Source organism: Etheostoma cragini, chromosome 2, assembly GCF_013103735.1.
Source record: "Etheostoma cragini isolate CJK2018 chromosome 2, CSU_Ecrag_1.0, whole genome shotgun sequence".
In the NCBI taxonomy this organism is placed as follows: Eukaryota; Metazoa; Chordata; class Actinopteri; order Perciformes; family Percidae; genus Etheostoma; species Etheostoma cragini.
In genome coordinates, this window is record NC_048408.1 from 23,268,851 (window position 1) to 23,282,291 (window position 13,441).

The window sequence follows — 13,441 nt, forward strand, 5'->3', positions numbered from 1 at the left end:
CTTGACTATTGTTTAAATTGGTTTGATGTTCCAAAACACTTAAGTGTGACAAACATGCAAAGGAACAGGAAATGAGGGGCAAACACTTTTTCACACCACTGTACGTGAGTGTGTGCGTGTGTGTGTGTGTTTCACCACTGATAATCACTCGGTTGCACCCTCTGATCCCACTCTTCCTGTCACCAGTGCGGGCGGTACAGGTGTCCTGCTGAACGTGGACCATGTTGCAGAGCAGCTGGAGTCGCAGGGCCACCGAGGGGTGCAGGTCAGGGGCCTGGCTGACTCCGGATGGTTCCTGGACAACAAACAATACAAACTAACAGACTGCCTGGACACCATCAGCTGTGCCCCTACTGAGGCCATAAAGAGAGGTATCAGGTAGGACAGGTGGATAGTATTAAGATTTTGTTAAAGGATAGACTGGTGGACTGATGGTGGGGGGGGATTAAGAAGGAAGGTTTATAAGCAGTACAGATTTTGTGAACTTGTTATACTTGGCAGGTACTGGAACGGTCTGGTGCCAGAGCGCTGCAGACAGGCTCATGTGGGAGAAGAGTGGAACTGTTTCTTTGGATATAAAATCTTCCCCACGTTAAAAAGTGAGTAACAAAACACCCTAAGCCCCTCCACACGGCAGACGTAGATGATAAAGACAGAGGCTGGGGTGTCACTTAAAGTCTGACCTGCAGTTCATCCTCTCTCCTGTCCAGGCCCGGTGTTTGTGGTGCAATGGCTGTTTGACGAGGCCCAGCTGACGGCCGACAACATCCACCTGACCGGGCAGCCTGTCCACGAGGGCCAGTGGACATACATACAGAGCCTGGGACAGGAGCTGAGGAGTACGCTACGTGAAGTACCGTAAGACTGCAAACAAATTAAAACATACAAACACACACACACACACACACAAGATACTGTACAGCAAGACAGTTTTGTTGACTATCCGACTCTTTGTTTTTGAACGGCAGGGCGATGTTTGCTCCGGCCTGTCTGTCACATGAGCTCATTACTAGAACGTAAGTAAATAGAACTTTCTAACTTAAAAAACTGGAATCCTAAAGGTTATCTCCATTAGCAATCAATACAAAGACACAGTAACTCAGTACTCAACATGTAATAGGACTGCACAAGTACATACAGTCACATTTATTGTCATTGGAATATACTTAAAGGTCCCATGACATGGTGCTCTTTGGATGCTTTTACAAAGACCTTAGTGGTCCCCTGATACCATATCTGAAGTCTCTTTGTGGAAATTCAGCCTTGGTGCAGGCACTAGAGCCAGTCCCATAATCAGCTTTCCTTAGGAAGTGCCATTTCTGTGTCTGTAGCTATTGAGGAGGAGGGTGGGGGTGTGGCCTTGACCAATTGCCACTGCTCGTTTTCAAGCAATGGTATATCTCTCTCTCTCTCTCTCATGGGCGGGCCAAATTCTTTGGGCGGGCAAAGCAGAGAAAGGGGAGGTAACCAATAAGGAGCCAGATTTCAGATCGGCCCATCTGAGCTTTAATTTTCTCAAAGGCAGAGCAGGATACCCAGGGCTCGGTTTACACCTTTCACCATTTCTAGCCACTGGGGGACCATATGCAGGCTGGGGGAACTCATATTAATGTTAAAAGACCTCACAAAGGGAAATTTTCATGCCATGGGACCTTTAATTAAATGTCTACTATTAGTAAGGTACTGTAACCTTTGCTCTACCTTAATTGTATACTTTTAAATGAACTATTCATACAAAATACATAAAAATAACAGAAAGTCTGATTTTAGAAGAATTAAATACCTAACAAGGTATTTTAACACAGTGATGAAAGCATCCTGTTAATGTTAATATTAACATAAAGCAGTTCTTCCCGGGAACTTGCAGCTTGCTTAATAGTCCAATACAAATAGAGCTAGACCGATCAACTGGCTGGACCAATGTGAGCTCATAATAGATATATCTGTATAGCGTATATGTTGGCAAATAAATAACTACAAATTGCTAAAGAACTCTTTTGAGATACATTAGAAACAATGTTACAGTTTGTCCACTGGAGAGCACTAATTTTATTACTATCTTTCAACTGTATACTGTCCCAGTCAATATTTATTCAATAAAAAAGGGAGGATCCATATTCAACTTTTTTATCTACAGTAAATAAATAAATATTAGACTTTTGAGACTCAAATATTGATCAATCAGTCTTATAATACAAAAAAATAAAATAAATTGTCATATTGCAAAAGGTTGCATGCAAGTATACAGATTGTAAATTTTACATTGTAGTACCAAATATGATTCTTCTATGTGTCTTCTTGTCGCTGCAGCTACTGGATGGACATTCAGGTGAAAGGCACCTCTCTGCCCAGAGCCCTCCACTGCTGGGACCGCAGTCTCCAAGCCAACAACCAAATCAACAGCAGCAACCACAACCACCAAAAGCACAAGACCCAGCCTATAAGAGGTTGCCCTTTACATTTGATTGACAGCTGCCCATGGCCACACTGTAATCCCTCCTGCCCGACTATTCGGGACCAGCTGACGGGACAGGAGATGAGTGTAATCCAGTTCCTGAAGCACATGGGCTTTGATGTGCAGAAGATGGCCCAGCAACAGGGTATGGACCCCAGGAAACTACTGGGCATGCTCAATAACGGGAGCTGAGTGGCTTTTTTGTATTTTATTTTTTAAACACAGCAATTTTAGCGTAGTGTCAGTAAGCTGTTCTAAAGAGATAAGAAGATGTTGAACATCGATGGAAGACGACAGGAAAACACAAAAACAGAACTCCAATGAGAAAACTGTGAATACTTCCAAACATCAATGTCTTCCATCAATAACAAACAAGACTCATCTTTAAAAAAAAAAAGTGGCTGAGAAGTTTTGAAGATATTGAGTGAAATACAATCAAACCAGAACGTTTCAGCTCAATTTGTGCCAGTTCTCATTAATATTCAACGAGATAAGCTGCTTGACTCTGATTGGCTGACAGCTAGCCAATGACAGCCTGACCATTAGTATCCTTTACCCAGCACAACTGGTCAAGCTCATGAATAGTAATGAGCTTAGGTAACATGATGTCAGACTGACCATTTCTCCACATATTTCTTTTCAGTGGCTAGAGCTGACAGAGGAGGTAGGCGTTCATTTTCACATTCACGACATAACACAAACACAAATGTACCTAACACATTTTTTGAAAATGCAAGTAAAAACGGTTTTGCAGGGCACCTTTAACATATAGACAGATACTGTATATACTGTGGACATGCTATTATTGTGAGGTGTACACAAATACAATGCAAAGTGGGTACAGCGTGTGTGTATACTATATATTATTTACATACATACACACACATACATAAATATGTACGTACTATATGTACGTGCAGTTGAGATTGTCATGGAGGTAGTCTAAATAGTTTGATGACACCTCCCAGTTTGTTTTGTGAAACTTGGTGCTCTCTTCTGTCAACTCTAACCATCAAATTCAGAGATCCGTATATTTTGCTGCTGTTTCTACCCCCCACCGAATATGCTGCTTTTTCTTATTTTGGAAAAATTATAATTTAATGGGTAATATTTACTAGTAAAAAGGTACAAAGATTCAGATTATTACTTTGTCATCAGAGTACATAAAATTGCTTGTATATTTATTTTTCTACTGAAAGTATCTTGTATATGTCTTATAGTCGGATACAGTCAGCTACTGTAAGTGTCAATACATTTTATGTTTTTCTTTGCATGTTTGTGAACAAAATATTTGCTATACTATGTGATATAAAGTACATAAGTACTATAAATGTAAATAGTACTATTGATATCCATATTATTGTTCAGCTTGTTGAGTTTGTAATATTTATCTTCTTGTGCTGTAGTGCCCACACCTTATATAAGTATTAATAAATATGAATACAAGCAGATATGATAAAACATAATTTAATTGCTCCAGTATGACAATACAGAGGATATATGGATATGAACATGGAAAAACAAAAAGTAATTTCCAGTATTATCATACTCACACCCACAACATCCAAAGTTTACCTACTATACAACATTCATGCACACTGATAAAAATATTTAAAAAAAACACTGTAGACTACATACAGTTTCTTTGCACCAGAAATAATAAAATCTATTTGTTCACATGTTCACAGTTAATAGGAAAGTGCTTTTACGAGAGATGACCAAAATCCGTGGAAACTGATTAACATCAGCTTCAAGATTTCTCCGATTATTCTGACCGTCTAACAGTTAACTTATACTAAAGTTTGAGTTCAGGGATCTTAATCTATAAACAGCACTGTATAAAGCAGCTTTGTTTCACCTGATATTTCCACTTGGTTTGTGTTGACTCTCGACGAACGCTCCAGCCATTAAAATACTGGCCAAAATTAAAATGCATGATACATGATTCAATTTGGTCATATATACAGTTATATATACACACACACACAGTTGTCCTTCCCTGTTTAGTCCATTAGTCCAGTTATATCCAGTCTGGTTTAAAATTTATTCAAACCTCAGTGCTCAGAGAATTGAGGAGGCTTGTCTAAAGGATGTTCGGATCTCAACAGCCGGAGTCCTAAACGAAAAACAAAACAAAAACAAAAACTCATTAGGAGGAAAGAGGAGGCCAGGTTATAGAAATTGTTTTAGCTTTAGATAAAAACAGCTTTTACAATACTAACCTGACTTCTGAGTCTTCGAGCGGGAGTTCGTTTTTGCTCGTGGATAGACTGGAGGCGCGTGATCAGAAACTTCTTATCCTCCCCCTCCTGTGCAGATTGATCATAAATTAAGAACTATTATTAATTAAGAACATTCTTTTCACTTTGTTTTATAGTTATCTTCATACACACAGAGCTGTATATAAAATATGTAGGTGATGTCTTACATTTTCAATCTGCTCCTGAAGTAAGCTAATGATCTTCCTTTGACCGTCCACCACCTGACTGTGGAAATAGATGACAATCCTGACGGAGAAAGGACAGAGGGCATCAGGTACAACCAGCACGTGACTAGACAACACTGATCTCATTATTAATGCAGTATGATAGTGTACTGCTGCTTGCCTAATGACAGATAACAGCACACACTGACTCTCTGATCTGCCTTAATGCAGGACCAACCTGCTGCAGCTTCCAGTTCCTGAGAGAAAGAGAGAGTGTGTGTGTGTGTGTGTGTGTGTGTGTGTGTGTGTCTGTACTCACAAGAAGATGCCTGCTCCCACAAACAAGAAGAAAGGGTTTTCCACCAGGTAGGAATGAGCCCTGGCCAGCACGGACAGGTTGGGATTATCTTTTTCTAGTTCTTCCACCCACCGTTTCCCCGCCTGGAACATTGTTTTGAGCTCTCGGAACGGACCGCACGATGACGAGGGCGTGATGCTGAGGACAGAAGACAAATGTTGAGACTGACATCTGTATGTGTCACACAGAACACATACAGGATTTGACCTTTTCTCTGAGGTGAACATGTGGCAAGTGTCTGAATAAATCTAATAACAGGACAGCAGACATATCTCTCTTAAATAGTTTAACCCATGATCTAAATCAATGTGCAAAGTATATTCAACTACAGGTATCTATAGCAACAGTACCTCTGCTTGACACTATGTTGCCAGTTAACACTTGTCAAACTGATTCCATGTAAGGTAACTTGTTTTTTAAATTGATTTTTTCGAAGGGGTTAACAGCCCCAAAATGTTTTGTGTGCATACCTCCACATGGTGATGGTGACACACACAGAGGCACCGAGGAAGGAGGGGAAGCAGAGGAGAGTGATGAAGACGGTGGTCATCTGGCTGACTCTGTACGGCTTCCTGGGGGCCTGACAGTTCATCATTACGCTGCTCTGTTAAGAGAGAAAACACAGGCTGGGGTCGAAGGTCACCACCTCAAAAATCATAAATCTCACAAAACTAGGGGTCCACTGAGTTCACCATTTTCTTCAAAAGTCAAACTACTGGTGTCAAGGTCTCAGATTAACTTTCATGCTCAAGATAGAAAGTCAACATGAGCACGCATTTAGCAGACATGACATCAGAGCTTTAACAACTGTCACATTAAAAAGATATTATACCATCTGACTAGGAAACACATATTACACAGTGTATATGACATATACTATATGGTTATGATACTGACACTATTTACAGACAGAATGGATCCAGGGTAAAAAAGGGACCAAAAAAAAAAGTAAGCTGTCTAATAGGTTGGGAGTTTCTGAAGGCACACACAACTACAGAGGATAAGTTCAAAAAGCATGGGAAATTAAAAGTTCATTTGTGTTTCATTATTTCAGTTTAAACTTTTATATTAAGCATTTCCATGCAAGTACCTTTTTAATGTAAAAGAGCAGCAAGAGTTTGAGAATCTGCACTATAGGCAGGAGAGGAGTGAAGAGAACACCCAACCTGAAAAGATAAAACAACACAAAGTTTATTGCCATTACCCAGGAATTGCTTGACTTTACTGAACATAACTGTGTGTACATCTTAACAGCGAGTTTAGTACCAGGCCAACGTCTGCCCGTAGATAAGATCAAGGACGTTCCTGGCGATATCAAATACTGGTTTCCTCCTCCTCTTCAGCACCTTCTCAGAAAACAACCTGTAGAGAACAGCAGAAGAAGTGAGTTTATAACCTCACATATTTAGAAACTCAATGTAAGTTCTGCTAGAAAAAAGCAAACATGACTTTTATCTGGTGGTACATTTTCCTATTACTTTAAAAAACAAAAGAGAAAGAAATACATTACACTTTTCATGTTTTATGAATGACCAACCTCCAAAGAAATTCTCCAAACAAGGTGTCCAGTAGAGTGAAGATGAAGTCCATAAGTAGGAAACGATAAAGCTCCTGGCCAACAAAACTCTCCCAGCACTGGTGAGAGTAGTTTGGAAACAGAGCACAGAGTCAGCCGTTACAGACATAGCACTGAGCAACAGAAACTCAAGTGATTATGATTATTTACATTCCTTAACACAGCTTAGACATTATAAAGGTGTGTGCTCTGGTAGTATGAGGGTGAAAATGATGTTACCGTCAGTCCAATACTTTTAGGGTTAGCAGCCACCCGACCGAGCCAGTGGTAGCACAGGAGTCCAAGAACGCTTACTTTCAACATCAAGTTTCTAAAAACGCAGACAGCAAACAACATGTAACCAACTGAAACACATCAGTTCTGCACTCTCTTAAACTGTGACATCTGTTTCTTCTTCTGCTCTTTCTACCTGCAGATGGCGACATATGTGCGTACGGAAGGCGACTCATAGTCCTCCATCCAGGCTGCAAGATTGAACAGGCCTGGCAGCAGCAGGTTGATGAGGGACACCACCACGGGGAGAGCCAGCAGGCTAGCCTCATTTAACAACGGGTTCTTGTCGGCACTACGAGAAGTTTGCTGGAGGTTCTGTTGGGGAAAGAGAACAAGGGGCTAGATGATGTGTTCCATAAAGTTACTGCTGGTTGTAATGTCATCTTCCAGCTGTCAGAAATTACTTCTTTAACTTTATATAGTTGTAAAAGACAGCTGGGTGAGAAAGGGGAGAGAAAGGGAGAAGACAAGCAAGAAATGATCACAAGTTGGACTTGAACCCTGGACCTCTGCGTTGAAGCATAAAACTCTATGTATAGTATATGTGCGCCTGCTCTACCAACTGAGCCAACCCAGCTACCGAATAAAGACCTTAAAATGCCCCAAAAAAGGATCTTAGAATCTTAGTAACATTGATTTGCTTGGACCTTTCTGACAGAAAGTATGGTGGCCAGCATCAACATACTGTATGTATAAATGGCTGTTTTACAAAAGAGAAAAACCAAACACTGTGTAACAAAGGACAACAACATTCAGCAAACCGCAACAAACATTTGGATCCTTAGGAGATGTTGACTTTGGACCCTGAAACCACCTCGCCTCACCTCGTGCATGTAATCAGAGAAGTAGTAAATAGCAAGCACACAGGCTGTGGTGCTCGCTATGCAGATAGTCCATGCCAGGCCGTGAACCATCAGTCTCCACAGCTTCTGGCACGCTGTGTTCTTGACGTGCTTTGGATCCACCTCTGCTAGCAACTCCTGGTGAGAGAGAGGCGGGACAGGCAGGACAGAGAGAGAGAGAGAGAGAGAGAGAGAACATTATAAAGAAAACAGAGATAAAGAAGGGAAAGAATGTATCAGATCATGGCATTCCTGTCTAGCAATTACTTGACGGAGTAGGAGACGTGTGTGTGTGTGTGTGTGTGTGTGTGTGTGCGTGCGTGCGTTTGCGTGTGTGCGTGCCTTTACCTTGAGCTGGGTGCTGATATTCTCAGACATGAGTTTGACAGAAGTTTTCTTGATGACCTTGAAGTCCCAGGAGCAGAGAACCTTCATGGCTAAAATACTGTGAGATTTATCGATTCGGAAGCTTTGACCAAACGACTTTGACATGCTGTTGGGACATTGCACATTAACATGCTTCATGAAATACTATTATTCCATTTAAAACTAGTTATGTCAGTTATTTTTGTGGTTAAATGTGCATTTCTGTCTTCGTTAAAATAAATACATAAAGAAACAACACCGTACCTGTACACAAGAATGATACATGTGATGAAGAAAGCCACTCCTATGGTAAAAAAGTATGCCAGTGGCATGTTATAAGAGAGGTGCTTCGACACACAGTCCAGCCTGGTTTGATTGGAAAAAGAGGCATTCTGCACTCCACCATCATCCCTGCAGCTCTTACGCAGTGTGTAATTACAGTAGTATCCATAGTACATCACTGTGTCTGAGAAATAGCCCTGAGACAAAAGGAGATAGAGAAACAGTGATTTAAGCAATTTTGTTGCATAACTTTGTTTGGGTCAAAACCCACAAAGAGAATATGATTATTTACTTGGATCACATACTTTGAAACTTAAAGGTTCCCCCTAGACATTTAAAGCAACGTTATGTAACTATTTTACCTTACAATAACAGCTTCAAAATTCTTGTTAATGCTACATTATTGAATGTGTGCCCCAAACGCCTGTTCTCAAACTATGTAACTTTGTGCGGCTACGTTCTCCTGGGAGTTGTACTGTAATGCTTTACGCAACTAACATATTTTATGGAGAAAATGTTTTCTGGTTTTGGACCGCCGGGAGAAGGAATTCAGCAGTCTCTACAAACATCATTGCAGAAAAGAAGAGCCAAGAAGAGAGAAGAAGAGTGTGGCTGTGTTAGCAAAGTTGTCAACTCAACTTTTTAATCCTAAGTAATGTACTCATGTCATCATAACAAATGCTCGTAGAGATGAACTGTACTGTGAAACTGTAGGGACGCCAAACTGCAATATAATCCAATGTTAAACAATGCTGCTTTACTAGTTCTACTCCTACCTCATTAAAACATTAATATTGACATGCAAATATTTTTAATTTCAAAAGTTTAACTGACACAAGATGTCTCCTACTTCACTATAGAGTTTCTTCTCAGTGTTGGTGACCTGGAGGTTTCAAGTTAAGTTTCAAGTTGCAATAAGTACAGAGCTTACCGCTCCAGTGAGGAGCTCCAGTCCAGAGAAGGAGCTTCGCCCCGCAGGCAGCACTGGAGGGTGCACTGCCTGAGGCAGCACCATGAACGCACCCGTCACCAGGAACAGGAAGAAGTTAAAGAAGAGCAGGGTCTTAAGGAACAGGAAGTATGAGAGGACACCAGTGCCAAAACGACCGCTCACTCTCTTGAGCGCCACTTGCCACAGCTGGAGGGAGTGCAGGAAGTTCAGCCAGCTGTACCAACTCTGCCTTGCACCCTGGAAGGAGAAAGTGTGGGAGAACAAGGGGGGAGAAAATCCCTGTAATGTCTAAATCAACAATCACTTATTTTCTTATTGCATTGTGTATCAGTATTTAAGAAAAAAAAAATAGTGACACAGAAACATATCCTTGCTGTACTGGAAATGACTCACAATGTAGCAGTACAATTTCAGGCAAAGTGTACACAGGAGCATGGGTTTGTCATTTAGAGTCTGAAATCTGTGACTCAAACCATTAAAGCCATAAATGCTTAGGCAACAGAGTGATTACACTGCATTTATAACATCTACAGGCAATACTTTATATTAAATGGACCTTGAGGGGAGAATCATTTACAACGAGGTAACTAAAAATAAAACTGGTGTTGTGTCTAGATACTCTGTTAAAGGTAAAAGAAAAATACAGGAAGTGGTTGTGTAAGTGACTCACAATGATGATGTAATATTTGAGTTGACTGCAACATGGGATCTGACTGCCAGAAGTTTGTTTTTCCTTTTGTAAAGCTAAACTCCTGAAGACAGAGAGACACATGCAGAAATTCAGACTGATACATAAAAAAAGACAACAATCTAGATAGGAATAAAGAGAACCCGGACCACATCTACCTGAGTTCACTCTTCTCAGCCACGCTGAGAGGCATCCCTCGGAGCATCCTCACTCTGTCACTCACTGAGAGGTTCTGCAGGTTGTTCACCAAACGATCCCTCTTACTCACTATAAAACACACAGGTGCAGCAGTATTTACATTATAAACTTGTCAAGCGCAGATACGTTTTTATTCTAGTGTCTTCTCAATGCATGTCAGGGTTTTTCCCACCCTCTGCGTCGGTACTGTCGACCTCTATGCCGTAGCCTCGTATGCTCGGTCTGGCAGAGCGAGAGAAGTCACGGATGGCGGGTGTGCTCTGCCGGCGTCTCCGAAGCTGCATGGTCCTGTTGTAGTACTGAGAGATGATGGCTCCCCTGCTGCGACCTGACAGAAAAAGAGGATCAGACTGTTCAGAGACGGGCTGAGCAGCATTTACTACCTCAAAGGAGATATGCCAACACTAAATTCCACAACCTTCTGTTGCATCAAGACAGTGGTTTCAGGATTGGTCATCTCTATCTATATTCTTAACATAGTTTCATAGTTTTAAATGAAGGCTGAGGGGACCTCATGGACAACCCTTAAGCAACAGTGTTGTCCCAAGCACAGATTAATTGTTCTTTGGCACAAGGCTTGACATTACACCAAACTTCAGGTACATTTTTGAAATACCCATAAAAAAACAAGAAAACAGCAGGGATATTACAATTCAATGTATTGTGTATAAGAACCAATGGAAGATGCCAAACAGCACAACTGATTTTAAAAGAGAGTATAACATGTAGAGAGGAAGTAGTGAAAGATAAACAGTTATCTCTCCGTGCAATGTTCAAACCAGCAAATTTATCATGTGGCAGTGGCAAAGCTAAGGAAATTGGCTATCGAGTCCTTTTCAACAACAAGCTGAGGCACCTGATCTGCCACAGTTGTTGACAGGAAGATGACTGCTTCCCCATGAAACTCTGCTCAACAGAAACAGTCTGTTTTCATCTTTTATGCTGTAGCTCAACATGTGCAGCATCAAGTGTTCAGGCTCCACTAACCAACCCATGCTTTGTTGGTTTAGTGTTGTACTGTAAGGCACTTTCAACAAGAGCAAATCTCAATGTACATACAGTACAGTGTTTCCTGTGCGCTGAAACCCAAAACGCAAATTTTTCAGGAACAATGATGAGTCTCCTTGTTCTCAGCAACTCAACATTATTTACTGGGCTTCGAATTGGTTAGAACAAACCAAGGGTGGTAAAAGTTGGCTTAACCCTCAGAGGAGCTTGAGGTCTTTTAGTGATGTTCAAATATTACAATTGAAAAACAGCAGGACAACTCTTCTGTAGCCTATCACTATAAGGCTGTGGCACAGAGCCAAGCAGTTAGTTGAAAGAAATATTTTGCCCAAACATTATTAATATTTTGTGTTTGTCAATTAGCAAATTGTTATCCTTTTTTGTCTGTAAAGCCATAAACAGTATGTACTCTCATTTTCCCAGTGGGACTAGCAAAATTTCTAAAGGATTTAAAAACAAAACATCCAAACAAATCCTTTTCTCGGGTATTCACTTATAAGCTTAGTATGTCCCTAACACATATCACAAAAAAACAACACAGTTGCATAAATATTTCTGCACCCCTGCAGAGAGTGTCTGCCACAACAGCCAGGGAATCCCATTTAGCTTTTAATGTTGAATTACTCTGAGATGGCAAACAGCAGCAGTCCACAGTGCCACCAAATCTATCACTAAACTATCTGCATCAGTATTTGGCCTGAAGTACACTGGCCTTCTGCAGGACTCACCGATTGTGCGACTGGGCATGGAGGACAGGACCTTCATGGTTGCCGAGGACCAACGTTCACCCATGAGAGGGTCCGCCTGTCCTTCATTATCTTGCCATTCCTGGTCCCTTCGCATCTGCCTCCTATCCCTAAACTCATGTCCAGGGCTGGACATGTAGGCTACATTGTCTGTGGGATTAGAAGAGAGAATACATATGAAAAGATTGCTACTGCTTTGTAGCTTTTAAGATCAGAAAATGACATTAAGCCATCTTACAATATCAATATACGCACTATGGCTCTATGTATTTTTTTATTATCTGTATTTATATTTTACCACTACGAGTACTTACTTTTTCAATATTATTTATAATATGGAAACACTTCAATATAATCTATATTATGGTTACTTACTTTTGCTATATTATTTAATTACATGTTATTCAATTTAATTTCACGTCACTTACTTACTCACATGCAATATTTTTTGCACTATGGTCACCCCACTTTACTTTACAACACCTTTTATTTAATGCCACTTTACATTCATTCAGTACTTTTTTCACGTTGTCTGTTGTTTGCTGGTTTGATTTTTACTGTGTAAAACCAACCAACACACATCTAGAACAAATATTTGTACAAATTCAGCACTATGCATGCAGACATGCATCTTTTCGCTCTCAAACAGAGTACCCCGATCCTCCTCGTCCAGTTGTATCTGCAGCTGCTGCAGCTCGAAGGCATCAGACAGTCCTCCATCCTGACTCTGCTCGGCTATCAGCAAGCTGAACGAGTCATGAACCCCTTCCTCGTCTGCTGGGCTCCTGACAGAGGGACACATGGGCATTAAGTACAGATACAAAGACAGAAAAGAGGGCAATGCAAGCTCAGAAACACAGGCTATATTCAAAGACACACTTTTATACAGATCCAGAGTGCTCTGAATACTGTTGGCCACTGACAGCACCACAGATAAAACAATAACCTTCTGACTCAGCCATAAGTATTCTCATGGAATACGTATGAAAACTGCAACCAAACTCCAAAGTCATTTTCATTCATTGGTAGGCAATACATCCCAGACTACCTTATTTGTTTGCACTATCTAGATACTCTGTCAAAGCTGGACTGATTGTCCAGCAAAGCAAGAGGGAAAAAAACTGAAGAAATTACAGCAAGTCCAGTTCCCATAGACTTAGTACTTTTACACAGATAGCACAAGAAGATGGCCAGACAGAAGCCAATCAGGCCTGTCCCGTTTTCAAATGCAAACATTCACTTACACACACACACACACACACACACACACAC

General features: G+C 40.9%; 2 protein-coding genes across 4 annotated transcripts in view; one reads left to right on the forward strand and one right to left on the reverse strand.

Annotated features, from left to right (window-relative positions):
* LOC117951832 (palmitoleoyl-protein carboxylesterase notum1a-like) overlaps positions 1 to 2,911 on the forward strand; it is an 8,783-nt gene extending 5,872 nt beyond the window's left edge. Inside the window, exons 7-11 of the mRNA XM_034883781.1 lie at positions 187 to 378; positions 502 to 599; positions 711 to 858; positions 969 to 1,016; positions 2,311 to 2,911. Of these exons, the coding sequence (XP_034739672.1) occupies positions 187 to 378; positions 502 to 599; positions 711 to 858; positions 969 to 1,016; positions 2,311 to 2,647 (823 nt within the window). The 3' untranslated portion in view covers positions 2,648 to 2,911. The remainder of the gene's footprint in view (positions 1 to 186; positions 379 to 501; positions 600 to 710; positions 859 to 968; positions 1,017 to 2,310) is intronic.
* Positions 2,912 to 4,251: 1,340 nt separating this feature from the next.
* The window catches only part of tmc6b (transmembrane channel-like 6b), a 13,854-nt gene continuing 4,664 nt past the window's right edge, over positions 4,252 to 13,441 (reverse strand). For all 3 annotated transcript variants that reach the window (XM_034895169.1, XM_034895188.1, XM_034895179.1), the window contains exons 3-21: positions 12,824 to 12,954; positions 12,152 to 12,319; positions 10,588 to 10,743; positions 10,376 to 10,484; positions 10,200 to 10,281; positions 9,509 to 9,766; positions 8,560 to 8,774; positions 8,278 to 8,422; positions 7,912 to 8,067; positions 7,224 to 7,402; positions 7,034 to 7,124; positions 6,776 to 6,873; positions 6,505 to 6,600; positions 6,329 to 6,404; positions 5,709 to 5,842; positions 5,200 to 5,376; positions 4,884 to 4,962; positions 4,678 to 4,764; positions 4,252 to 4,571 (exon numbers count right to left, since the gene is read on the reverse strand). In XM_034895169.1, the coding sequence (XP_034751060.1) occupies positions 4,557 to 4,571; positions 4,678 to 4,764; positions 4,884 to 4,962; positions 5,200 to 5,376; positions 5,709 to 5,842; positions 6,329 to 6,404; positions 6,505 to 6,600; positions 6,776 to 6,873; positions 7,034 to 7,124; positions 7,224 to 7,402; positions 7,912 to 8,067; positions 8,278 to 8,422; positions 8,560 to 8,774; positions 9,509 to 9,766; positions 10,200 to 10,281; positions 10,376 to 10,484; positions 10,588 to 10,743; positions 12,152 to 12,319; positions 12,824 to 12,954 (2,452 nt within the window). In that variant the 3' untranslated portion in view covers positions 4,252 to 4,556. The remainder of the gene's footprint in view (positions 4,572 to 4,677; positions 4,765 to 4,883; positions 4,963 to 5,199; positions 5,377 to 5,708; positions 5,843 to 6,328; positions 6,405 to 6,504; positions 6,601 to 6,775; positions 6,874 to 7,033; positions 7,125 to 7,223; positions 7,403 to 7,911; positions 8,068 to 8,277; positions 8,423 to 8,559; positions 8,775 to 9,508; positions 9,767 to 10,199; positions 10,282 to 10,375; positions 10,485 to 10,587; positions 10,744 to 12,151; positions 12,320 to 12,823; positions 12,955 to 13,441) is intronic.